The 26,132-nt window shown below is 40.8% G+C and overlaps 1 protein-coding gene across 1 annotated transcript in view; it reads left to right on the top strand.

Moving 5' to 3' along the window:
• The first annotated feature begins 3,616 nt into the window (after positions 1-3,616).
• LOC137413134 (uncharacterized) overlaps positions 3,617-26,132 on the top strand; it is a 27,535-nt gene continuing 5,019 nt past the window's right edge. Inside the window, exons 1-4 of the mRNA XM_078767973.1 lie at positions 3,617-3,647; positions 4,012-4,160; positions 22,836-22,937; positions 23,819-23,944. Coding sequence (XP_078624099.1) covers positions 4,034-4,160; positions 22,836-22,937; positions 23,819-23,944 — 355 coding nt within the window. The 5' untranslated portion in view covers positions 3,617-3,647; positions 4,012-4,033. The remainder of the gene's footprint in view (positions 3,648-4,011; positions 4,161-22,835; positions 22,938-23,818; positions 23,945-26,132) is intronic.

The following is a 26,132-nucleotide window of genomic DNA, read 5'->3' as shown; positions in this document are numbered from 1 at the left end:
CCGCAATCAACACCAGATCATCTGCATACAACAACTCCCACGGTAAACCCTCCTTTACGTTCTGAGCCAGCACCTCCATCACAGCTACAAATAGTAGTGGACTTAGTGCCGACCCCTGATGCTGATGCACTCCCACCTTCACCTCAAACTCACCACTGTTCCCGTCCTTCCCGTCCCAGTCTCCATGTACTTACAGCTGTGCGTGCTCTTTTGTACATTGCCATCACTACTCTGATCAACCTAACTTCCTCAATGCCCATGTCAATACTTCGCGTGGAACCCTATCGAATGCTTTCTCCAGATCAACAAACCCAAGAAACAACTTCTTCCTCTTCTCCATGTACTTCTCCTGCAACTGCCTCACCAAGGCCTTCCTTTCCTCACAAAGGCCTTCAGGAAGGTATTTGATATTTCTTGATATGTGAATGAAAGGTAGAAACTGGTATTTGTTTATTCACACATTTGCTGGTTTATTTACACATTTGATTGTCTCATTGGCATTAATATTTAGCCTGGTGTTGGCTTAGCGGTTAGGGTGCCGGCTTGGGATCCTAGGATCCTGGGTTCGAATCCCAGTCAATTGCTGAATTAATGTAGAGGTGGTTGACTCAGCCTGTTATCCTTCTGAGGTCGGCAAATTGAGTACCAGTTTATTGGTAATTAATTCCCTGTGTGTCGCAAGAGGCGACCAACACGGTTGGCGGCAGGAAGAGCATCCGGCCATAAAACATTGCTTCAAAAGGGGACCATGGTGCCCGAAAAAGGCCAACCCCTGCTCTGCAGGGAAAATGGCCTCGAAAGGTGGTTCTTTCTTCTTCTTATTATTGGCATTAATATTTACCAAACGTTCTGTGATATTGTAAATGTGAACATCATCAGTCATTTTTTTATGATGTACAAATTTATTGTTTGTTAGTAAATAATTATCAGTGACATTAATGGTTTAATTCATCAGTTATTTTTGACAACTCCTTGATTGATGGGTATTTTCTGTTGATGGAGGACTGGGAAAGATAAAAAGGAAAGAAAAAAATTAAATGAAACAAAAGTTTGGTGGGAGAAAAAATTGTAATGGAAAGTCACAAAGATGAGAGGCAGGACGGCACAAGGGAGGAAATTGAACAAAAGAGTTGGAGCATTCAGTATATCAGAAGGAATAAAATAATCCTTGTTATAGTGGAGGTAGGGGCTTGGAAAGGGGGAAAGGAGAAATCTTAGATGGTAGAATGGAAAGAAGAAAGATGTGGTTATCAAAGTTTTCCTGCATGGGAGTGAAATTAACATTTTTATACCAAATGTTTTTCGTTTTTCGTCAGAGAAAGCCACTTTAAAATATTTAAATGCAGTTTAAAATTACAGGCTTTTCGAGAAAAAACAAAAAAAACAACCAAAAGTAAATATTGCTCTGACATCAAGAAAACAATTGACCTCACTGTTTATTCACAATTACAGTATCGTATGACATGGAGTTATTTTCACTCGTTATTTAACTCCGATATCGTAAACATTGACTGTCATTTGATGAATGTTTATATCACTTGCAGGGCTTGCTCTATTACATTCCACCTTTCTGGAGCATCTGGTAAGAACTATTGTACAATTTTTCAAATCCATAAGAAAGCTTATGTTGTTGCCTTAATTGTGATATATTCGATGTTTTTTTGGGGTTTTTTTGTATTGTATTGTTTAAGGTAATAATCTTCCAGGGTTTACAGGATAGCTGGAATGTAGCATGCTTGCTTTAGCGCTCTCTGGCTTTGAATGGCCCCTTATCTGAACTGCCATGGATTAACCACCTATCCAAGGGGTAGCCACCGATCCAACAACTCGTCATGGGCACCATGGTGTACCCCAAGGGTGTGGGATGATAACAACGATCACTTAATATCATGAAGTGAAATATAGCATCGTATTGCCTCAGTTTCAATGAATATACAACTGTTTATCAAAATGTGATAGGAGATTGAAGATAATTAGGCTTCCAGTGAGGTTCCGACTGGAAGCCTATTGTTCTTGTAAGGGTTATTATTCTCACACATTTTGTGGAGAATATTCCGCCAAAACCATTATAGCTTGCTCTACGAAATTTAACTCATTATAGATACCAGTGTAACTTAGTGCATCATTAATTTTGTTTTTGCAATTTTGACACATTTGCTGCCATTGCTTATGAAGTCATACATTTTGAACATCTTCTTCTCCAGAACCACTGAACGGATCAATGCAAATTTTTACAAATATGATCGCCTAGCCATGGAGATGAAAGTTTACAAAAAAAAACAACAAAAAACACGTCATCGGTCACCTGGTTTAGCAGCCATATTGAATTTTTAAATAAAACGTTAAAAATCCACTTCTCCAAAACCACGTATCCCATCGATACGAAACTTGAAATAGATGTTTACATTCTGATGGAGGAAAAGACTTGCAAACTATGGTCGCCATCTTGAATTTAAGCAAAACCAAAAAAAACATTTCCGCAGTTCTAGTTTTGTATTGTTATCGGAGTGGTGATCAGGAAAAAAAAATGTGAAAGGAAATGTATTTTTTTCGTATAATATTTCTGCATCTTCTACATACATATTTTCGTGTTTTTGTGTGTTTGTGCACTTGCACGTTATTTTTTCATGGCCGAACCGTAACATGGCCTAGAGGCCTCAAATTTTAGGTTTATAAGTACTGTACTTTAAAGTCTGGGCAAGGTGTTAATCTGCCACATGTTGGCCTTGAGGTCCAATTTGATGCCCAAAAGGCTGTTCCAAAGTGTATATTGGGATGTGGAGTCAGGCTGTGCTGCCACAGGCCTGAAGGCAAAAGGGAGCCACCATGAGGCCAATAACTCCATAGCTTTCCAATGTCCGACATGTCCCAAAACCATCACTGGGAAAAGCTCACCCAGCCGGGCAGCGCCATGTATCCCACAGGTAGCCCCTGCTGGTATAACTATATAGAAGACATTAAAAACTAGAACGGCACTCGGTAGAGAGCATACAGTCGTGGCCAAATATATTGGCACCCTTGCACTTTTTTCAAATAATGCACCATTTCTTCCAGAAAATTGTTGAAATTAAAAAATCTTTTGGTGTCCACATATATATTTCTTTGGTTTGCAGTGGAACAAAACAAAAAAAGCTGAAAAATGACTAAATCTTAGCTTATTCCACATAGAAATCCTAAAATGGCCCGGACAATATTATTGGCACCTTTTAGAAGTTGTAAGAAAAAAAGTTAGATTTCAAGCAGGTGATTCTCCTTTACTTTGGAATTGAACTCTACTGTGGTTAGATGCAGGTGCCTGGAATATAAAAATCACTCATTCAACCAGTTTGAATAGAGAAACGGAGTCATCCTACTGTTTTGTTTCTGTGTGTAGCAAAGAGCATGGAGAAAAGAAGGAAAACCAGATAATTGCCTGAGGAGTTCTTTATTTTGTGCAGTAATTGGTCTTTATTTTGAATATAACATATTTTTAAAAGTCGTGGACGACTTATGACAAAACTTGGGTGATAAGTTGGTTAGATGACAAGACCAACCGATGAGATTTTGGTTCAGATCCGAATCCAGATCCGGCCTATCAGTGGGATACAAAACACAAACTGTTCAGCCTGGCGGATGTATGCGCTCTACCGAGTGCCGTTCTAGTTTATGTCAGTTTTCTTATTTCAAAATACCATAAATATAATTATATTGATGTGTTTCATATAGAAGATCGGCTGATGTGTTTATGATTGTTTTAAACTTTTGGAAAATCTTTACTATTGTTGATTATTTCGTTTGAAATGTAACATTGATATTTTGTGTGATTTGATTTTTTGTTTCACATATGCTGACTGTCACATTTCACATATTTCACATATGTTTGCAAGATATAAACTACTGAACATGGATTATATGAAGCATTTGTAATCTTCATTCATGATTTCTAAAATCCATTGTAACATATACGCAATTTGTATGATAAAAAAGATGTGTATATTTGATTATTTTTTTCGATTATTTTTGGATTAACAGACGCAACATTTTCTAAGAAGAGATGGCGCTGCTATTCCTGATACTGCTTCAGGTGGCTATCAGATTGGCGTGGGGCTGGGAATTGTTTCTCCAAGACAATCCTGCTGGGAGTGGAGTTCTGTTTGAACTACGCGCAGATGACTTCCTCGGTGATTTGTTATTACCTCCACCACTGAAGGTGGACGGAGGTTATGTTTTCATCCCTGTCTGTTTGTTTGTCTGTGACAGGACATCTTAAAAAGTTATGGGCGGATTCGGACCGAAACTTGGTGGACGGGTTGGGTGTGTGTAACAACTGACAAGGACGAATTGATTAGATTTTAGTGAAGATCTGGATCCGGATACGATATTTTTTCTATTTTTAAGTGATACTTCACCATTGAGGGATGGGGCCAAAAAACGATATATACAGTAGCATGGTATTTCATAAATTGTGGAAGAAATATAACAAAGCTCTGTGGATGAGATGGGTAAGTAACAAGAACAAGCCTATTACATTTTGGTTCAGGTCCGAATCCAGATCCGGCCTATGAATGGGATACAAAATGTAAGACGTTCAGCGTGGCGAAGGTATATGCTGTCTACCGAGTGATGTTCTCGTTTTTTTCCCCAACATTGGTGGGGAAATGGGGAGGGGTGGTGGGGAGTAGTGGGGTGGGAAATATACTCTGCACTAATGATGACAAGAGCCACAAACACGTCTGTGGATTGAATAGTGCCCATTGATTTAATCGTTTCCCAAGGTGTAGTGGGGAGGGCGGATGAGGCCAGGCATTACCACAAAGTCTTCCAAAGCAGTGCACTATGAGCAACGGTGGAGCAGCTCACACTAAACCTATGAGCGGCCAGTTGTGTGTCTTTCACAGACTTCAACTAAACCGAATGTGAACTTTAACCGTAATATTGTTGTGGCAATGGCTCTTGCTGTTGCGGAGCCGCCAGATAGAAGCAATAGGCATCACAAATGGCCAAATGAAATGAAACTATTGTCGAGTGGAAAACTCAGCTTAGTCGCCTGGACTGGATCTGTATCCCAGCAGTCTCTTAAAACGAGTTTGTTGAGCAATTCAGACAAGGGAAAATCAAAAACTAAAGGGAGTTTTCTAATTATAATTTATTCAGAAAATTCCCTTTACTCTTGATTTACCGTCATACCGTCATATTTACGTCGTTTGATTTACCGTTTAATTCCCCCAAGGATTTCCCAAATGCCAAAAAGATTCAGATTCGAGAGAAGACATGAATCGGGCAACATGCATTCTTAAGAAATAACGGTTTATTAAAGACACACAAGAAGACACAAATTGAGAATCCCGGATGAGAAGTAGAATGAAACGTATGAATAACTGTAAACAACAAGAAGACATCTAGAATGTCATAGCCCCTGTGTTTTAGTAATTTTCCTGTGCGGAGTTAAAGGCTGTCAGTCAGCCATCTTTGGTCAGATTACAAAACCAAATCTTCTGCATACGTATACTCTCATGTATTATCTTTGTGCCCAGTTTGAACAAAATAGGTCCATGCATGTCGATAAATGGTTGGGGACATGTATAAGCAACAAAATGGCCACCAGTCGGCCATATTGGATCTCATCTCGAAAAAAAATGACATGCACATGTAACCCATCATTCATATATAGCATTCATTTATGAGTTTGGTCTGTGCATTCCCTGTGTGATGTTGTTGGAGCCACTCAAACCACAAAATGGATCACCAACCACTTCAGACTGTTACAAGGAAATTTATTTAAGTACGTGTATACGGAGAGAAAAGTAATCATATAAGATGAGTATACGTAAAGTACCCCTACAAAAAAAAAACCCACCGTTTAGAGACCATTTTTCCCCGCAAAGCGGGGGTTGGCCTTTTCGGGGACCGTGGTAGTTGTTGTTTTTTTGGTCCCCTTTTTGAAGCAATGTTTTACGGCCGGATGCCCTTCCTGACGCCAACCCTTTTTGCCGCCTTTAACGACAAACAGGGAATTACCAGTGAACTGGTACTCTATTAGCCGACCTCGGAAGGATGACAGGCTGAGTCAACCCCCCTGGCGTTAATTAAGCGAGCGACCGGGATTCGAACCCAGGATCCTAGGTTATCCTAAGCCGGCACCCTAGCCGCTAGCCCAACACCAGAGTTGTAAAGTAAAGTACCCCTACAGTTCTCTGAAAATCAAGCGTTGAGTCAGTGGTATTTATACATTGACGGGGACATGCTGAGAGGAACAATGCAGCATGTTAACTCTCCTAATGAGATTGTGAGCTGCCGACGTGGCAGCCACAATGCCTGAAAATGACTCCCCTAGCCCTTACATAAACAGTTTAAAAGTTCACCATTTGCCCTACTCCAGTGAGCTATATTTCAATAAGCTCCATACAAATCTTCCCCAGCAACACAACAAACCTTTGACTCAAAGCTGATCTTCATCCAATCAGCTACAAGGTTACATCATAACCCACAAGCCAGCAATCAAGTTATAATAACAACTGCTGTAAAACCCAGAATGCAATTCTTTTTTCCGTTGTGATCAACTACCCACGATGCTCCTTATTTTCCCTTTGCCAGTATTGGACAGAAATGACAATTACCATTTGTCAGCTTCTACAATGTCTCCCCATTTGCTGCTTTCAATCTCCTCGATCTACCAATAATCCGCTTCACCAAACCTCGATTCAACAACCCCTCCTTCAACCTATCGGTCTTTCCTTCAAACCCGTAGTCAGTTTATTCTCGTCTTTCGGTCTGTCTCTACATTCGATGCACTCACTCGGTTATTCCCTCACAATTAACCATCTGTTTGTTGGTCCCTCACCATTCCAACCCCTCATTATTTTGTTATTCATATTTGATCCATCTGTCCATCCCGTACTCCTCGGTCTCCATGTCACTACCAACCTCCGCTAAAGTCCGTATGGGTGAACGAGTCCCTCATCATTGGAAACAATTAATCTTCCAGAGCGGTTGAATTGCCTTCCTCTTCCCCCCCCGTCCCCCCCCCCCCATTCTTCCCTGCACTACTACATTTGTCACACAGGATAATGCTTCTCAAACACGCACAGTATAGAGGAACATTTGTGTGCGTGAAGAAGTGGCAAAATTGCTGGTGAACGCCGGGCCATTCAGATGGCTGCTCGTGGGGGGAAACCAAAGGGATATTAGTGCACAACAGAGGGAGAAAGGCAGCCCCCGCTGCACTCGTGCCACAAGGGGAAGGGGTGGGGGAGCACATTGCCATCTGAATATCACGAGGTGGGGATTTCCACAGCCCCATCGCTGCACCGCTCTGTCGGACATGCACCAATGGGAAAAGGCCCTGTAGGGTCAAAGGATCCTCGCATGAACTGTTCTCTCTCAAAGCCACGCCCGGTGTGGCACATATAAGGCAGGACCTGGCTCAATTCGGGGCTGTTGTGTGTGCCAGGGACACATCAAGAAGAACGCTGCCTGCTTGAGGGATTGTCTGCTGGAACGAACTGCATTAGGTCCATGATGAATGGCACTAGGACCAGGACGAACTGCGGTGGGTCCAGGACGAACTGCGGTAGGTCCAGGACAAGCTGCGCTTAGTCCAGAGTAAAGCTAGGAGAGCGTGAGGCAAGTGCACTGTGACGCTGAGGTCTCTGGTTAACAGTGCCGCTGCACCTATAGCTCACGCTATCATTTTCTTGCTTTCTCTAAGAACTGCTAACAATCTACTTTGGACACACAAAGAGAATCAACATTCATAAGAGGCTGAGGGTAATCAATGACTACCCTATATCCCCACGTGGGCGAGGAAGTCTACACTATCACTTCGCTGCCGTCTCATCGACACCTCATTAATACTCCCCCAACCATCCTATTTAAACCCTCCTGCCCGCCCATCCCACCCCCTCCCCCACATGCTTGTACCAATGCAACCCCACTTGGTTGTGTGAGATAAGTGAGGAGTCAAACCGATACTCCGAAGTGCTTCTTTCTGCTCCTTCTTGTCTCCTTCTTCCCAGAATGAATGATGGCACCATGTCTTGTGTATTGTTGCGGTTTTGGGAAACCACTAAAAACTAATTGCAACCACCATACAGATCCCTTAGAATAGTTATTTTATAGCAGACCATTATCTTAGCCCCTTCCCATTATTTTGGGTTAGTATGTCTTTATGCGTTGGGGAAAGGAAAGATGGGTCCTCCTCTCATAAGGGATAATTTACCAGGCAATGCACCAGGCTCAAAGGCACACCATGGTGTCCAGGCTCGGAAACGCACCAATCAGGGCCTGAGTTACTTTGAGGGAGCTTGTGGGGCGAAGTAACGGGCTCAACCAATAGGGAGCCCGGACACCTCCAAGATTCCCACCCCTCCCCCCCACGCTCGGCGAGGGTGAACAAAGGGAGATTAAAAGACATTGATTCTCTCTCTGGCAGCTCTCTCTCGGCCCACTCAGCACGTGGACATTTTGCTCTTGGCTGGTCTCCCTTTCGTAGGCCTCTACACCTGCATTATTCGAGTCTGGGCCTGTCTCTTGTGCATTCACCATGTGTCTGCAAGATTGCTACACTCTGGGCCTGTTTCTTTGTCAACCCATTGCCTGTCTCTCTCTGCTGGGTTCACTGAGCACAGCATGTGTGCATCCGCTCCAGGCTCGACCCTCTCAAAAGCCTCTACACGTGATTGCCCTCTGCTGGCTGACGGACTCCCTCTCGGTGCACATATGCATGACCTCATCTGCCATTGTTCGAGCTGACGATCGACCTCACTCTGCCTGTCCCATCTGGGATCGCTATTACCTGCTCGTGCTGCTTGGTTGCGACCCCAGGATGGGAGCGTCGCAGGGAGAGGCATCTGGAACATTGTGGCCTTTGTGCGAAGAGTAACAGGTTTCCAATGTTTGTTCGTCCCCTACCCCTCCCCCGTGAAAGTGTTCTGGGCCCATGTAGTGTTTATTTGTTGTAATCGTAATAAGGTGTAGAATAAGCTAAGTTCCTGTTTCTCGTCCATTTTTCATTCCTTTTGAAATAATTACATTGTAAGTATTTGTAAATAAATCAAATTGTTAAAACGTTTCCTTTCTCTCTGTCCGTGAAAGTCTTTTCCTCCATTGATCAGTCATTGCCCGCACCCAGGTTAGCAATCGGTCGTAACGGCATTAGCATTACTCCAGCGGTTACCAACGGTTTTCGCTCGGCCATCTAAATTGGTGTACCGCCGGAGTGTAGGGTGCGTTCCCCGATGGGACCGTCACATGGTACAGGTAAGCTATCGCGCGACTGACCAATCTGCGTTCATAGTTGCTGGTTCGCAACCTGCTAAGTACGAAGTTATTCATGCGCGGCAGCCTCAGGTCCGGTAAGTTTGGGAGGGAACGGAGGTTAACCCCCTTGTAGTAAACCCAAACCCCGGGCCGTAACATATTCGGTGTTCAGGAGCAGGATTCCTGTCCGAGGAGTTTCTTCAACACCATCTTTTACCATACCTATTTTTACTCCCATATAAAACTTTAAAGTATTCATCTCAGTCAGTGTATCTTTTACAAGTGTTTCAACAGTAGGTTTAACCACTTCAATCGCCTCAGCTATTGATTTTGGTCCAGGACTTCCAAATTCTAAAATCCTTATCTTTAAATGACCTTTAAATGCTCCATCACTATTTTTAATAAAGTATTTAAGTGTTCCTCCTTCCTCTTCATTCTTTTTATGTTTTTTTGTGATTTCAGGTGTTTCTTACAACTCTCTTTTTAGACATTCTTAGAACAGACATCACAATGTTGTACACCGCTCCTTTCCTATGCCATCTCCAGGCATTGCAAATCGTCATTGCTGGGCACCGAAGGGGGCTCGGCAGTGACGCACGCTGAAAGAGAGTACTCAGTTTTCACTCTGGTTGTTTCCTTGTTTCCTTGTTTTCTTGTTTCCTTGTTTTCTTGTTTTCTTGTTTGTTTGTCCGGGCGATATCTCAGCCATCCTTTGAGCTAGGAAGCTGAAATTTTGGCACAATAGTGAGAAAGTGCTTTGTCAAAAACGATATGTATTTTTTTGATTAATCAATAAATTGAGGAGTTATTTAATTATTAGCAATTAATTAAGTACTTATTTAATTAATCAAATTTCCTTTCTCTTCTGACTATTAACTCAGGCACCTTTTGAGTTAGGAAGCTGATATTTGGACATGCCAATGACCAGGTGATTTGGCTGCAAAGGATATTTTTGATTTATTAATTAATCAATTAATCGATTAATTATTTAATTATTCGATTAATGACAAAAAAATTTTTTTTTTAAAGTTACAGATTCTGATGAAATAGTGGTAGTTTATGTGTTCTCTGACAAAATTGATTAATAATTTAATTTTTTTATGATTATTATTTATTTATTTTCATTATTAATCATTTATTTATTTTCTTTCTCATTTGGCCAATATCTCAGGCACCTTTTGAGCTGGGAAGCTAATATTTGGACATGAGTGACCAAGTGATGTGGCTATCAAGGATATTTTTGATTTATTGATTAATCATTTCATCTATTAATTATTTATTGATTAATCGATTAATTATTTATTGAGAAATCAATTAATTATTTAATTTTTTATAAATGACTTATTTACTTAAATTTCTAAAAGATACATCTTCGGATGAAGCACTAGTGGTTTAGTTATGCGATTAGCCAATTGATTATGAAAATATTTTGTGATAATCTTTTATTGATTTTAATTATACAATTAATCAATCAATTAGTGTACACCTCTCCCTCCCAATGCAGCCTCAATGAGCTGCACTGCGGTATTGCCGGGCGCCGGAGGCGCCCCGGCAATGCCGCGCTGCAGCATATTTAATTATTTGGCATGGGGCGGTGTACTTTGAATGTATGTGTACTTGTTTTGCTTCTCTCTCAAGACGAGATAGTAGATGAAGTAGATTAAATGTGTTTGTTGGCTTGAAGGTGTTTGTTGTAATATTTGTACTTATGATTACAAACTTCACAATACGTTGTATTCTTCTCTATTTACATATCAAAACTTTGCTTAAACTAAAAATCTTTTTTTTTCTTTTTTTTTCTTTTTTTTTGAATACAGAATTGAGGCTCGTGAAAGAGCTAACATTTATCACACAAACAAATCAAACAGACAAACAAACAGGAAGACGTCATGCGTAGCATGATACTTGCAAAATCCCCCCCCCCCCCCCCCAAAGTTTTCCATTGATACAGCAAATTGTCCATTTCATGAAGATTAAAATATACGCTCTTGATCAAAACTCGGGTCAACAGGATGAAAATTGACGATTTTTCAGATGAAAAATGACGATTTTGGAAGGTTGACCTTGAGTTGACCTTTGACTTTTTGACCTCAAAACTAGTTAGTTTCCCTATTTAGTGACTCGATGTGCAAATGCTGTTCAATTTTCAAGTCAATCGGATGAAAATTAAGGATATTAAAAATTTGGCCTATGTTGACCTCAAAAATAGATGGTGGTTGAATTCAGTGACCATATATATAAATCCTCTAAGAAGTTCAAGTCAATCAAATGAAAATTGGTGATTTTAGAAATGTGGCCCATGTTGACCTTTTGGCCGATGTTGACCTCAAAAATACTTGGTGGGTGAATTCAGTGAACAGATATGCAAATGCTGTTCAATTTTCAAGTCAATCGGATGAAAATTGAGGATTTTAGAAATTTGGCCTATGTTGACATTTTGGCCTATGTTGACCTCAAAATATTTGGTGGTTGAATTCAGTGATCAGATATGCAAGTCCTCTTCAAATTTCAAGTCAATTGGATGAAAATTGAGGATTTTAGAAATTTGGCCTATGTTGACCTTTTGGCCTATGTTGACCTTTTGGCCGATGTTCACCTCAAATATAATTTGTGGTTGAATTCAGTGACCAGATATGCAAGTCCTCTTCAAATTTCAAGTCAATTGGATGAAAATTGAGGATTTTAGAAATTTGGCCTATGTTGACCTTTTGGCCTATGTTGACCTAAAGAATACTTGGTGGTTGAATTCAGTGACCAGATATGCAAGTCCTCTTCAAATTTCAAGTCAATTGGATGAAAATTGAGGATTTTAGAAATTTGGCCTATGTTGACCATTTGGCCTATGCTGACCTCAAAAATACTTGGTGGTTGAATTCAGTGAGGAGATATGCAAGTGGTCTTCAAATTTCAAGTCAATCGGATGAAAATTGAGGATTTTAGAAATTTAGCAAAGTTGGTGACCTTTGGCGTATGTTGACCTTTTGACCTATTGACCCCAAAAACAATAGGCTTCTGGATTTTGACCAACTCTACCATTTGGTGAAGTTTGGTGAAGATCGGTTGAAAATTGTGACCTGTAGGCCGTGACAAACAAACAAACAAACAAACAGACAGACAGACAGACAGACAGACAGACAGAACCACAAACACAACCGACCAATATACTTGAAAAATCTTCGATTTTGCAAGTTCGTAAAAAGGGGAGCGGTAGACAAGATGGTGAGAGAGAGGGAAGCACACAAGTACAACAGTAGAGAACAGGGACATCGGGAGATCTGTGGGAGGGAGAGGGCTTGGGGGGAGAAGGCGTGGGAAGGGGGGGGGGGGGGGGGGGAAGAGGTAAAAAAAAAACCACATGGACACTGCTAGGACTTCTTGGAAAGAAGTCGGTATTTCATAAAAGTGGGTCTGGGGTGAATTAATGGGAGTAGAAAAGATCCAGGTTTTGGATGGGGGAAGATAAGAGATGGTGGTGAACAGCTGTTTTAAAGACCTGGAGGGAGGAGAGGGACTGAAGAGAGTGAGGGAGTTTGTTCCAGAGGCGGGAGAAAAGAGGAATGAAGGAGTGAAGGTGAGCAGAGTCTTGATTTTGGCAGTTTAACCATAAGAGGGTTGCAGGCAGATCTTGCGCGACCTGTAGGAATATTTGGGGGACAGAGCCCAGAGAGAGCTGGAGGAGCAAGGCCAGAGAGGAGTCGGTAGAAGACAGAAAGACCACCAACCTGCCTGTGGTGAGTAAGTGAAAGGCCCTCGGAGGTAGCTTCATCGAGGGAGGTTCCAATGATTCTGAACGCTTTGGTTTCAACAGCGTGAAGACAAGCTAGGTGTGAGGCAGGAGCACCAGCCCAGAGGGGGGAACAGTATTCCATTGAGCTGCGGATGAAAGCCTTATATGTGATGAGGAGCTCAGGTGTGCCAAGGAAGGACTTCGCACGATGGAGGATGCCCAGGCGGCGACTGGCTTTGGAAGCCAGATTGGAAATGTGGTTTTCCCAGGAAAGATCATGGCAGATAGTGAGACCCAAAAGCTTGAGTGACAGAACTTCTTGGAGAGGATTATTCAGAAAGTAGATGGGAGGGTTGTCCAGTCGGTCTTTTCGGAGAGACATCGTAAGAGTGTGAGATTTGTCAGGATTGAAAGACATGTTCCACTTGTTTGCCCAGTCTGTGATTTCTTGGCACAGATCCAAATTAGTATGGCTCCTTGGCTCCTTCACCAACTCCTGATTCTCCTTAAATCTTCTTGCTCTTTCTTGTACATTCATTTTCTGTATTTATTTATTGAAAAATATCATTTACTGAATTGTAAAGGTCAATGGGGAAATTTTCCTTTTCTTTATCATTAAAGTAGATGTGTTCAAATAAATCCTTTTCTTGAAATATTTTATCAAATTCTTTATTAGCATTAATATGAGTTGTAATTTCTTCTTCACTAATACGAGTATCTCTGCTTTTCATACGTTGGCATTGAGTTTCATCAACATCAAAACCGAATGATAAAATCTTAACTCCATTATTACTCAGATATCTCATAATTTGTCTCATTCCTTCTGGAATCGTTTCGAAAATCCCAAGACCACCAGATTTTAGTTTCTTTAACTCACTCTTAAATGTGAATATTTTGTTGTGCCAAGATAGACCTCAAATATTTGACCTTTGTTCCTCAATCGCATATGTTTCTCCATTGAAATGTAGTAATAATCTTCACCTTCTACTTCTGGTCGTATTGCTCTGGTTGTTGAAGATACAATACGAATCATAGGGTGTTTAAAAAAACAAACTTAAAAGCTTTTCATTTTTACGATTCAAGAGCCTAGTTTTATGAAAGCTTTTTCCTGAAACAGATTTACCCACAAATTAATAATAATAGTTGTCATTTATGTATGTTATTATTTATTAAAAAAAAATATATGTCAGTTAGTATCGCCTCTTGTTTCACAACAATATATTTCTATTTTCCAGTCGTGTGTTTCATATTATCCTCAAATTCCTTTTTACTACATAATGTAGAACAATTGTCTCTCCAAAAAATATTTACATTGACTTAATTTAACTTGAATAAAAAAAAAATATTGGCATTGTTTCTTATTGACCGACGAGGGAGTTGAAAGTATGATTAAAACAACACAACAACAGGCATTTTAAGGCCATTTTCCCTGCTAGAGCGGGGGTTAGCCTTGCGGTCCCCATGAGAATCTTCTCCATTTTTCCCTATTTTCTGCATCTCCCCTAGTCAACCCCCTTGCCTGCATTTCTTCTTCCACCACCTTTAGCCAAGTCTTTCTCGGTCTTTCCCGTCCTCTACTTCCTTCTACATTCATTTCCATCACTCTTCTCAACCAGTCACTTTCATCCTTCCTCAACACATGACCAAACCATCTCATCCTGTTTCTCTTCACAGCATCCATCACAGGCTCTATTCCCATCATCTTTCGCAATTCATCATTTGTCTTCCTCTCTCTCAACGATACTCCGCACTTCCACCGAACCATTCACATTTCCACCCTTTCCAGCCTTCGTTGCTGCTCTACGTTCATTACCCATGTCTCGCTCCCATAAGTCATAACACTTTTCACACATGCAGTATACACCTTTCCCTTCAGCTTCAACGACACTCCCCTCCTCGTCAGCACGCCACTCAGTTCCCGAAACTGCTTCCATGCACATCTCACTCCAGCAACCGTTGCCGAGTCTGATCCACCTTCTCCATTCAGCATGTCTCCGAGGTAGCAAAATGTTTTCACACCTTCCAGCTTCACGCCATCTCCAATATCCAACTCAACATTTCCTCCATCTGCAGCACACCTTACACTTGAATGTAGCTGCCACACTGGTTAATGTCCCTCTCAGACCAATACATTTGTGATGAACCCACTCAGCGCACATTGTACATTGAATGGAGTTCACTCTGACACCCTTCCTGCACACAGCACACGGACACTTCCCAGTTCTTTCCACCTCACCACAGGCCTTACCACTTGCCATCACCTTCGTTTTTCCAATATTCACCTTCAGACCTTTTGTCTCCATACATTCCTTCCACTTGTTCGTCTTCTCCTTCAGTTCATCCAAACTCTCTGCAATCAACACCAGATCATCTGCATACAACAATTCCCACGGTAAACCCTCATTTACGTTCTGAGCCAGCACCTCTATCACAGCTACAAATAGTAGTGGACTTGGTACCGACCCCTGATGCACTCGACCTTCACCTCAAACTCGCCACTGTTCCCGTCCTTCACCCTTATAGCTGTGCGCGCTCTCTCGTACATTGCCATCACCACTCTGATCAACCATTCCTCCACTACTACCTTCCTCAATGCCCATGTCACTACTTCGCGTGGAACCCTATCGAATGCTTTCTACAGATCAACAAACCCAAGAAACAACCTCTTCCTCTTCTCCATGTACTTTTCCCGCAACTGCTGCCTTACAATAAAAAGCGCGTCTGTCGTTCCTCTTCCTTGTATAAATCCAAACTGCATTTCGTCGATCTTCACTTTCTTCCTCATCCTCCTCTCCAACATCCTTTCCAATACCTTCATTCAATGCTCCAATAACTTTATCGCTCGATAAGATAAAGCTCCACAGTCCAGAGGGTCACCTTTCCCTTTGTATGGAGGAACGAGGGTACTCAGTTCCCAATTCACTGGAATACGGCCTTCTTTCACCACCAGATTACGGATTTCTGTCAATCTCTTCACACCCCAACTTCCTGCTGCCTTCAACATATCTCCCACAACTCCTGTCGGCCCTCCCGCTTTTCTACTCTTCATTGCTTTTATCGCTTCCTCAACTTCCTTCTCAGTTATCTTGTCTCCCGGTCCTAAAACTGGGTTACTCTCTATGTTGCCATCCCATTCATTCTCTGTATTCAACAGCATTTCCATATATCTCTTCCATCTTCCTTTAATTCCATCTGGGTCCACAACCATTTGTCCCACTTCATCCTTCAAGCAACTCACCCCCATCACATCACACCTCTCTTTCGCTATCTGCTTTGCAATCCTGAATACCGCTCTCTGACCCTCTTCCAAATCCAAGCGTTCTCCGAACATTTTCCTACATGCCTCCTGCGCCTTTGCTACCTCTTTCTTTGCAGTCTTCTTGGCTGCCTTGTAACTTTCATGCTCTGCCTTTTCTGCCCCCGTACCCTTTGCCTTCTGCCACTCCTTGAACTTCTTCCTCTTCGCATCAATCCTCTTTCCAACTTCATCATCCCACCACCATGTTTCCGAGTGCCTCAGTGGTCTTTTGTCCATCCACATACCTCACCACGGCTCCCAACAGATTATCTTTCATTGACATCCAACCACTTTCAAGCTCAACCACATCAACCTCTGGCATACTCAGCCTCTCTTTTAATGCCTCCCTCACTGTCACCTCTTTCAACCTCCACACCATCATTCTCGGTTGGTACTTCACCCGCCGAGCTCTCCTCGCACCTTTCACCCTTATGTCTCAGACATCCAAGTGGTGCTGTGAAGCAGCCTCCTCCCCCGGGACCAACTTTGTGTCCCGGAGGTGCCCCCTAGGTGCACCCCTAGGTGCCCCTAGGTACCTAGGAGGTAGTCAACGGTTGTCCTTGACCTATCTGACGTGTATGTAACTAGCTTATTATCCTCTTTCTGGAACTGAGTATTACAAATCAACAAACCAGCTCCATCAGCAAACTCCAAAATCCTTTCACCATCTCCATTCCTCACACCATATTCATAACCCCCATGAACTCCCTGAAAACCGTCTATACTCCTTCCCACATGTCCATTTTGGTCTCCGCCTACCACAACAACTTATTCATCTTTCACGTTTTCCATCAGCTTCTCTATTGCACACCAGAACTTGTCCTTCTCTTCATCGCTCCGACCGACCTGCGGAGCATATCCCGAGATGACGTTCACCAAGAGATTTCCAATCATCATTTTCACCATCAACCTTTCACTTACTCCAGTCACACTCACCACACTGTCTACAAACTCCTCAGAAAACAGGACACCAACACCATGCATGCCTTCCGGGCACGCTTTCCACACAAACTTTTATTTCTGTCCCTGCCTACCCTTCACCATTCTCACACCACTTCCCTTCCATCTCGTCTCCTGCACACAACATATGTGCACTCTTCTTCTGACCAATACTTCCACCACTTCTCCTGATCTTCCTGTCATTGTCCCTCCATTCCATGTCCCAAACCTCAGAAACCGATCTCCACGTGGGGCATCAGACGTTTCGTCGTCATAAATGGAGTGATTTCCACCCTTGCTTCAATCGGGTTCCCCACCTTGATTTTTGACGAGAGGGATTGAGGTCTCCCACGCGGTACTTCGGGCTATACCCTGCCCATATATGTTGAAAGTATGAAAGTATGTGTTGAAAGTTGAAAGTATGATTGACTGAGATAAATACAATTCCAAGAAGAATGTCTCCCTCTTGTATAATAGCCATCCATAACCGTTTGGTTTCTCTCATTAACACAATCATCAAAGATAATGAGGTTATTTTTTGTTTTATCTAAAACTTGGGATGAAGGTATATCATTCGTTTTATCACTGAGAATACAAGTTATGGGTTTTGATTTATTTTTACATTTCTGTGTATCACAAAATAGTTGTATTATATCTTCAATGTTGTTATAATTTAGTTTGTTTTGAAGTTTAAATAAAACGATTATATCTTCTTTTTGAAGACCCACATTAAAACCTTGTGAATGTAGTTGATACTCAGGTTAAAAACTTTGTGAAAATTATTAAATTATCATAATCTGAAAAGTTGGGAGTAAGGAGCATCTTTGAAAGCAAACAGGTTTTTCCACATCCGCTTGAACCAACTATTAGACATCTTCATGAATTTGGAAAATATTTATGGTTGTTAAATTTTATCTTGTTTTCCCAAACGGGTAAAAAAAATCATTCATTTTTTCTCTTTGGAAAACAAGTCATCTAATTTTTTACAGGCTTTTTTCGAAACTTTGTTTTATCCTGAGTTCAGGTTTAATTTCAAAATAATTCATTATCTTATTTATATAATATCTTGTGTTGATATTTCCCTGAAAATGACAATCGTGAATAGCAAATAACATCAATCCTTAAAACATTACCATAATTTTATCAATCTCTTCTGTTGTAATGAAAGGTGTATTATCACCCTCATACTTAACGTTCATTTCTCTTATTAACCTTGTAAAGTAATTCATTTTTGGTGTATTTTTCAAATAATTATGTTTCTTTTTATATTTTTTATCATCATTAATTAAAAGATGATCACAGAATAAACATTGTTCATGGGCTTTTGACTCTGTGTTTAATCCCACTCTATCACAAGCCCGACAATTCTCTAATTTATCATACTAGGGCATGCCCGTACTATATATATGCCCGTACTATATATATATCTAAAATTATATCCCCCCCCCTCTATTTACATGAAATGGTTTGGTCCATTCGCAACGCCAAAGCGAACGGCGAACGGCTTGCGAGTACGGTGACAATCCCCCCCCTCTATTTACATGAAATGGTTTGGTCCATTCGCAACGCCAAAGCGAACGGCGAACGGCTAAATCGCCATAGCTCGGTAACTACTTGTCCGATTAATTTCAAACCTTGAAAAGGCACATCCTCGGGTCCCCAGCAATATACTTGGCAAGTTTCAAGTATATCGGACCGGTAGTTGTCGAGAAACAGCGGTCACAGACAAACATACATACATACATACATACATACATACAAACATACAAACATACAAACATACACACAGAGATTACTGGAATTATAGATAGATGGAGCATCAGGAAATTCAAGAGGCTTAACATCTGGTATATCGTTTAGATTCATCATATTTATATCGTAAAAATAAGGAAATTTCACCGTGTTTAGAGCTAATAGTTTTATCCTCATTTCGTTAGCTTCAGTAAAAAGAGTTTTCTTTTTTGATACTTTTACATCTTTCATTACCTCCTCTAGTTTGCTATAGATCTCCATAAATCGTGGCGAAGCTTTTGTTATAATTACTTTAATTGACGACTTCCCAAAGACAGAGAATGCTCTTCCTTTAAAAGGGTTGAGTAGCTCATATTATCCTTCATAATAGGTTTAATCCAAAGTTATTGTAATCATCTTTGTTCAATTTTACATCAGTGCAATATATTTCAGTATCCTTTTTAAATGAGTTTGATTGAAATTTGTATTTTGTCTTTTGATACATCGTATTTATTAGTCAAAAAAGAGTAAATGTTGCCAAGAAATCAATGAAAAAATAATTCACAATAATCTAAAAGACTAGATCATTAAGAGAGGTTTATCATTTCATATTGGCTCAACAGCAATACCTAAAGCAAGAGTTAAATTCCAATGTAATGTTTGTGAATATTCTAGATGGCGATTCTGCTTTTAAGAAAATTAAGTTATTTCCTAAATTAAAACAGGATACAATGTTCTTTGGGTCTTTATCTGAGTATATCTATAATAATCCCCCATAGCGAGTGAGTAGTAGTTGGTCTATTGAGGATTTGATATTTGTAAATAGGTTGTCCCAAAAGAGGATGAAATTTTTGGTGAGCTAGAGTGCTAGTCAATAAGTTTTCCCCTTTTTCCCCATTGACTTCAATGTTAAATTTGAGGTTGAGCCAGAACCAACATTTGTCCTCTGCTGAATGAATGATCGTTTTAAGGCCATTTTCCCTGCTAGAGCAGGGGTTAGCCTTGCGGGCCCCATGACAATCATGGTTCCCTGTTTGAGGCAATGTTTTTATGGCCGGATGCCTTCCTGACGCCAACCCTTGGTCGCCTCTTACGATGCGCAGGGATACGGTGTACCTATTCAAATCGGGGTACACACCGGGATCATTCATCCCAGCAAGCTGGTACTCAATTTGCCGACCTCGGAAGGATGACAGGCTGAGTCAACCCCCTGGCGTTAATTCAGCGATCGACCGGGATTCGAACCCAGGATCCTAGGATCCCAAGCTCGCACCCTAACCGCTAAGCCAACACCAGGCAACACTTCCACCGATATTATTATTATATGTTTGGGCAATACTTTTTCTCCAGGGGGATCATATTGTTGTTGTGTGTTTTCCGTTGTGTGGAAGTTCTGTTTGTTGTAAAACGTCGGTATTTACAGCTCCAAACAATCGGAGACTATTTTTGTGAAGAGGATATATTTGGTGAAGGGAACTGTTTATTTTCAAATCTCACTTTATCGGTGGAGGGTGATGAGAACACTCATGTCGACTTGAGACGGAAAACCGTTCATGTATGTATATTTTGGGACTTGTCTTGGGGTTTTTTGCCAGGATAGTTGATCCATGTGTCCCAGATGGAATACCAGCGTGTGGTTACAAGAGACCAATGTCGGGCGTACATGGTGCGCGAGATGTTCAATTTGACAGCAATGTTTACTTCAACCACGAACAGCATTTCTCTGCACATCCTATTGTCATAACAGGAGGATTCGCACACACCGTAACCACCGAGGTACGATTCTGTTCATCCCATCAAAACGGTTTTTTTTTTTTTTTTTTTTTTTTTTTGTATACTGAATCGAGGCTCGTGAAAGAGCTAACATTTATTTCACAAACAAATCAACCAGGCAAACAAAATATACAAAAAGAGGGAGCGGAAGACAAGATGGGGAGAGAAGGGGAAGCACACAACCACAACATTTGAGAGCAGGGAAAAGTGTGGGAGGGAGAGGGCTTGGGGGCAGGAGGCGTGGGAAGGGGAGGGGGGGGGGGCAGGAGGTGTGGGAAGTTGAGGGTGGGTGTATCATATTATAATAGAGCAAACGTATATGGTTCGCTATGTATGTATGTACTATGTATGTATGTATGTATGTATGTATGTATGTATGTTTGTTTATATGCGACTAAAACGTTTTCTTCTTCTTCAAATAAAATTACCACCCTCTTAATTAACCCTCTTAATTTCGTTAAGACTGCTGATACCCCTCAGACCTTTGATGACCCTTTGACGACCTTTGACTTCCCCCAAGATCCTTCAGACCACCAAGACCCCCAAAGACCCAACATACCCTGACGACCCCCAAAGACCCCCAAAACCCCAAAAACCCCAAAGACCCAAAATACCCTTCAAGGCCATGAGGCTCAAAAAAACCCTGAAGACCCAAGACACCCCGAAGACCCAAAACACACCGAAGACCCAAAACACCCCGAAGACCCAAAACACCCCGAAGACCCAAAACACCTCCAAGATCCTTCAGACCCAAAAGACCCTGAAGACCCAACATACCCTGAAGACCCCCAAAGACCCCAAAAACCCCAAAGACACCAAAGACCCTTAAGACCCAAAAGCCTCTGAAGACAACAAAGGCCCAAAAGACCCTGAAGACCCAAAAACACCTCAAAGACCCAAAATACCCTTAAAGGCCCAGAGGATCCAAAAGACCCTGAAGATCCAAATGGCCCTGAAGACCCAAAACACCATGAAGACCCAAAAGACACCGAAATGGTCAAAGATGCCTACCCCTCTGAAACGACGTGTTGTGAGGCACGCGGAGCGCGCCGAGTCACGCTAGTTCTCTTAACAAAGTGGTCCCCCACCTCGAATCCTCCTCGTCTGTTGCGCAGAATTTCCGCGTGCTCAATTTCCGCGTTATAATATACAGTGCATGAACGAACTGCAGTTATACAAACGCCCAGATTAATCCAAAACCTTTGATCGAGTGTTGATTATTAATGAGGAATCGATTTTCCATGGGAACGCCCAGGTAATTAAGCCCCGTGTACCGCGTGCGAGTACCAAATGGTTGGTACAGTTGGCAAGACGAATAGGGAAAGTGAAAGTGCAATGGCTGAAATCGGTTTAATCTGAAATCCTAAATGTTTCGAAAAGCAACCCCAACATCTCTGCTACTGCGAAGGAAAATAAAATGTATCGCTTCTACAAAACGATATTCGAACCTATGGCAACTACGTATTGATTCCTTCTTTTGAAGTGTGGGACATTTGCCATGCCCATAACCTATTTTGACGCTTTGCTTTCTCCATTGTAAATGATATCATTACACCTTGAACATTCCTTTAAAGTGCAATTCTTCTCAGTACGTTTGTGTGAATTGATAGATACCTCACGTATCCGAAAATTTAACATATCCAAAAGGTCTTCTAATATTGGTTAGAAGATGCAATGAGTGTGAAAATACTTCTTCGTTCGTATGCAGCACAAAGCTGTGGGGTGGCATCATTGGCTGAGGGCGTGGCTGTGCTGATGGTGCAACACCTTCTTGCTGGTTAGGGCAGGAATTTGGGATTTGGTCATGGTGCCGGTGATAGCTCGCCTACTCTTCGCAAAGAACACCATGGGATCTTTAACGTCCACCAATGAATTCTGGGAGGTGGGATACCCATTTAACGTCCAATCCGAGAGACGGCACACAAATTGATGAACCATGCTACCTGTGATACACCGGGATGACAGTTTATAGCTTGTTCGGGATTCGAACCCATGCTAGACATGCTAGACAGCTCTAGACTGATGAAAAGACTGACATTAATATACAATGAACTCTAATTTGAGAAATAACTACGGCCGTGCGAGTAATGGCGATTGGCACCGGTGAATTAAACGTGTTATTATTCGCAGAATCGCTTGCTGTGGAGGAGGTCAGGATTTACTACCAAATCTATGAGACCTCCATGGGACCAATACAAAGGAACCATTATGGGATTGGAGAACTCAGCACAGGTATTGTCACAATGTTTGTATTTCTTGAGTTTTGGAGACTTTTGGTGGCATTACATTGTCATCATTGTCTAACTGTTTGTGATTAACTGTAACTTTTGTCGACTTTAATTTCACTACTTTTCTTAAATAAATAAAAATGCATAAACGTGTCAATCATCATACCTGTTATGATCTGCAAAATCGTATCATAATTTGGATTGTCATTTTAATCCTCATTGACTTAATTAAACGGTTTTGATGAAAATCGACTTGTCATGTTAGGTGTTCCCATCTGAGAAATTAGTTTGTCTTGTTGAGATCCCAAGTTCAATCCCAAATACAAAGTTCACTTATATATTGCTTGTGACGTCATTGTCATGAATGTGAAAATACAGGGTGTACAAATAGTCTGGAACCTTAGGCATTTCAAGGAATTTTACAGAATGTGTTCCGCTTGCTGTCCTTGTAATTCGAATCAGGTTTGAAGATGTTATTTTCATTATTTTTGAACACTGCGAATCACATTTGTGTCTTTGTTTATGGTCTGACACTCATCGCCAATTAGTTGTTTCAGATTTTCCTTGGCCCTGATCTTCTCTTTTTTCAGATATTCCGTGTCCCTGATCTCTAACATGTGCCTTGAGCGGTCCCAGAAAAAGAAATCCCTGGGAGTTGAGTTAACCCGACCATGTCATTCTTTTATAGTGCCATAATCGGTCACTTATCTGTAATTAGAAAAAGAAAAAAAAAATATTTGTGGTTCCAGACCGTTTGGATATCCTGTCCAATGATGTTTCTTCATTTGTTGTCCTGTAAGCAATATCTGTAAACTATTCTACGATCCTTTGTCACATAAAAATAAAGATTTAAAACATCGTCTTCAACACAATTTTTTTTTACAGATTCTGTTTGGACGTACACGGATGAAAATTTGCCTCCATTAGGAACGAACTGCTTATTTCATTGGGCAGAAATTTATTACTTTAAAAAAACATGGTTCACCACTCAAAATCAAACAGGATCGTGTGGTAAGAAAGGAGCAATGCTGTTTTGATTTACATTTGCAATTTGCATTTCGAAAAACAAAGGTTTCGGATAAAGAATATTTCACGGTGCATACTATAAAGACATCAAGACCTCTTTTCCTACTCACCTGAACATTCAGGTTTTAGGGAATAAAAAGATTAATTTTCCTGCCAGTTCAGGCTGGTTGGAGCACCGAAATTTTCTCCATGTAACACTAGAATACATGAATATTTGTTTGATTTATTGCTGAAGTAAAGAGGGGAGGTTATCAGGTTTTTATTTATTTATTTAGTTATCTATATTATAATAGCCGTAGATGATTCTGTCTGTCTGTCTGTCTATCTGTTGGGTGTCTGTCCGGGGTGTGGCTTACTCGGTTTGCAGAGTAGCTCCACCCATAGCTCCACCCATTCTGGGAGTGGCTATAAACAAATATCCACCATTTTATTAACTCGCATAGCTTTGAGTCCTGTTTTGTAGGCCCGTGGTGTCTTGCTCTCCCCCAGTTTTATTTCAAATCAAATTCGATAAATCATTTCATTTTTCACAGTCGCTAACATAGTTTTAGACTCGGTTGAAAAAAAACGGGAATAAAATCCGATGAAAGTTGCCGTTTATAGAACGAAATGAATTCTCAAAGGCCTGTAACTTCAAGGCCATTGAGTCTCTCTCACGCCTTTATCTCCAATCTAACTCACCATATGATTTCATTTTTATCGATGGTTTTACTTTTAGACTCGGTGTCAGCAATAATTGAGAACAATCCACACACGCGGGAAAATGCAGAGATATATTTTTTAAAATCGCGTCATGGTGTATCATACACCGCCCAACATGACACCGCCGGCAATGTGTCGATATATATTAAAAATTCGCTTTTGCTTTTCCGTTATGATATATTACTATTTCGTTTGATGATAGTCGTCACAAAAACGTCAACAATGATGCCGACATATATTTCTTCGTTTTTATTTCATTCAACATATTAGCCGGAAGTAAAATATGTTTCAGGAAATTACCGAGAGATATTTCTTCGTTTTTTTTATTAGTTATGTGCGCATACACTTTAAATAGGTTTATTTGAAATCTTTAATTTTCCACAAACATTCCACACACGCGGGAAAATGCAGAGATATATTTTTTAAAATCGCGTCATGGTGTATCATACACCGCCCAACATGACACTGATGGCAATGTGTCGATATCTATTTTAAATTCGATATATCATTTCATTTTTCACAGTCGCTAACATAGTTTTAGACTCGGTTGAAAAAAACCGAGAAGAAAATCCGATGAAAGTTGCCGTTTATAGAACGAAATGAATTCTCAAATGCCTGTAACTTCAAGGCCATTGAGTCTCTCTCACGCCTTTATCTCCAATCTAACTCACCATATGATTTCATTTTTATCGATGGTTTTAGAGTCGGTGTCAGCAATAATTGAGAACATTCCACACACGCGGGAAAATGCAGATATATTTTTTAAAATCGCGTCATGGTGTATCATACACCGCCTAACATGACACCGACGGCAACGTGTCGATACATATTAAAAATTCGATATATCATTTCATTTTTCACAGTCGCTAACATAGTTTTCGACTCGGTTGAAAAAAAACGGGAAGGAAATCCAATGAAAGTTGCCGTTTATAGAACGAAATGAATTCTCAAACGCCTGTAACTTCAACTTCAAGGCCATTGAGTCTCTCTCACGCCTTTATCTCCAATCTAACTCACCATATGATTTCATTTTTATCGATGGTTTTGGACTCGGTGTCAGCAATAATTGAGAACATTCCACACACGCGGGAAAATGCAGAGATATATTTTTAAAAATCGCGTCATGGTGTATCATACACCGCCCAACATGACACCGACGGCAACGTGTCGATATATATTAAAAATTCGCTTTTGCTTTTCCGTTAAGATATATTACTTTTTCGTTTGATGACAGTCGTCACAAAAACGTCAACAATGATGCCGACATATATTTCTTCGTTTTTATTTAATTCAACATTATTAGCCGGAAGTAAAATATGTTTCAGGAAATTACCGAGAGATATTTCTTCGTTTTTTAAAATTAGTTATGTGCGAATACACTTTAAATAGGTTTATTTGAAATCTTTAATTTTCCACAATATAATTTACTTGCCATTTATCATTTGATGATTACGAGACAAATTCCTCTTGA

This window comes from Myxine glutinosa, chromosome 14 (genome assembly GCF_964187855.1).
Source record: "Myxine glutinosa chromosome 14, kmMyxGlut1.1, whole genome shotgun sequence".
Classification (NCBI taxonomy): Eukaryota; Metazoa; Chordata; class Myxini; order Myxiniformes; family Myxinidae; genus Myxine; species Myxine glutinosa.
Note: the sequence above shows the minus strand (reverse complement) of the source record. Positions and strands in the feature narration are given on the sequence as shown.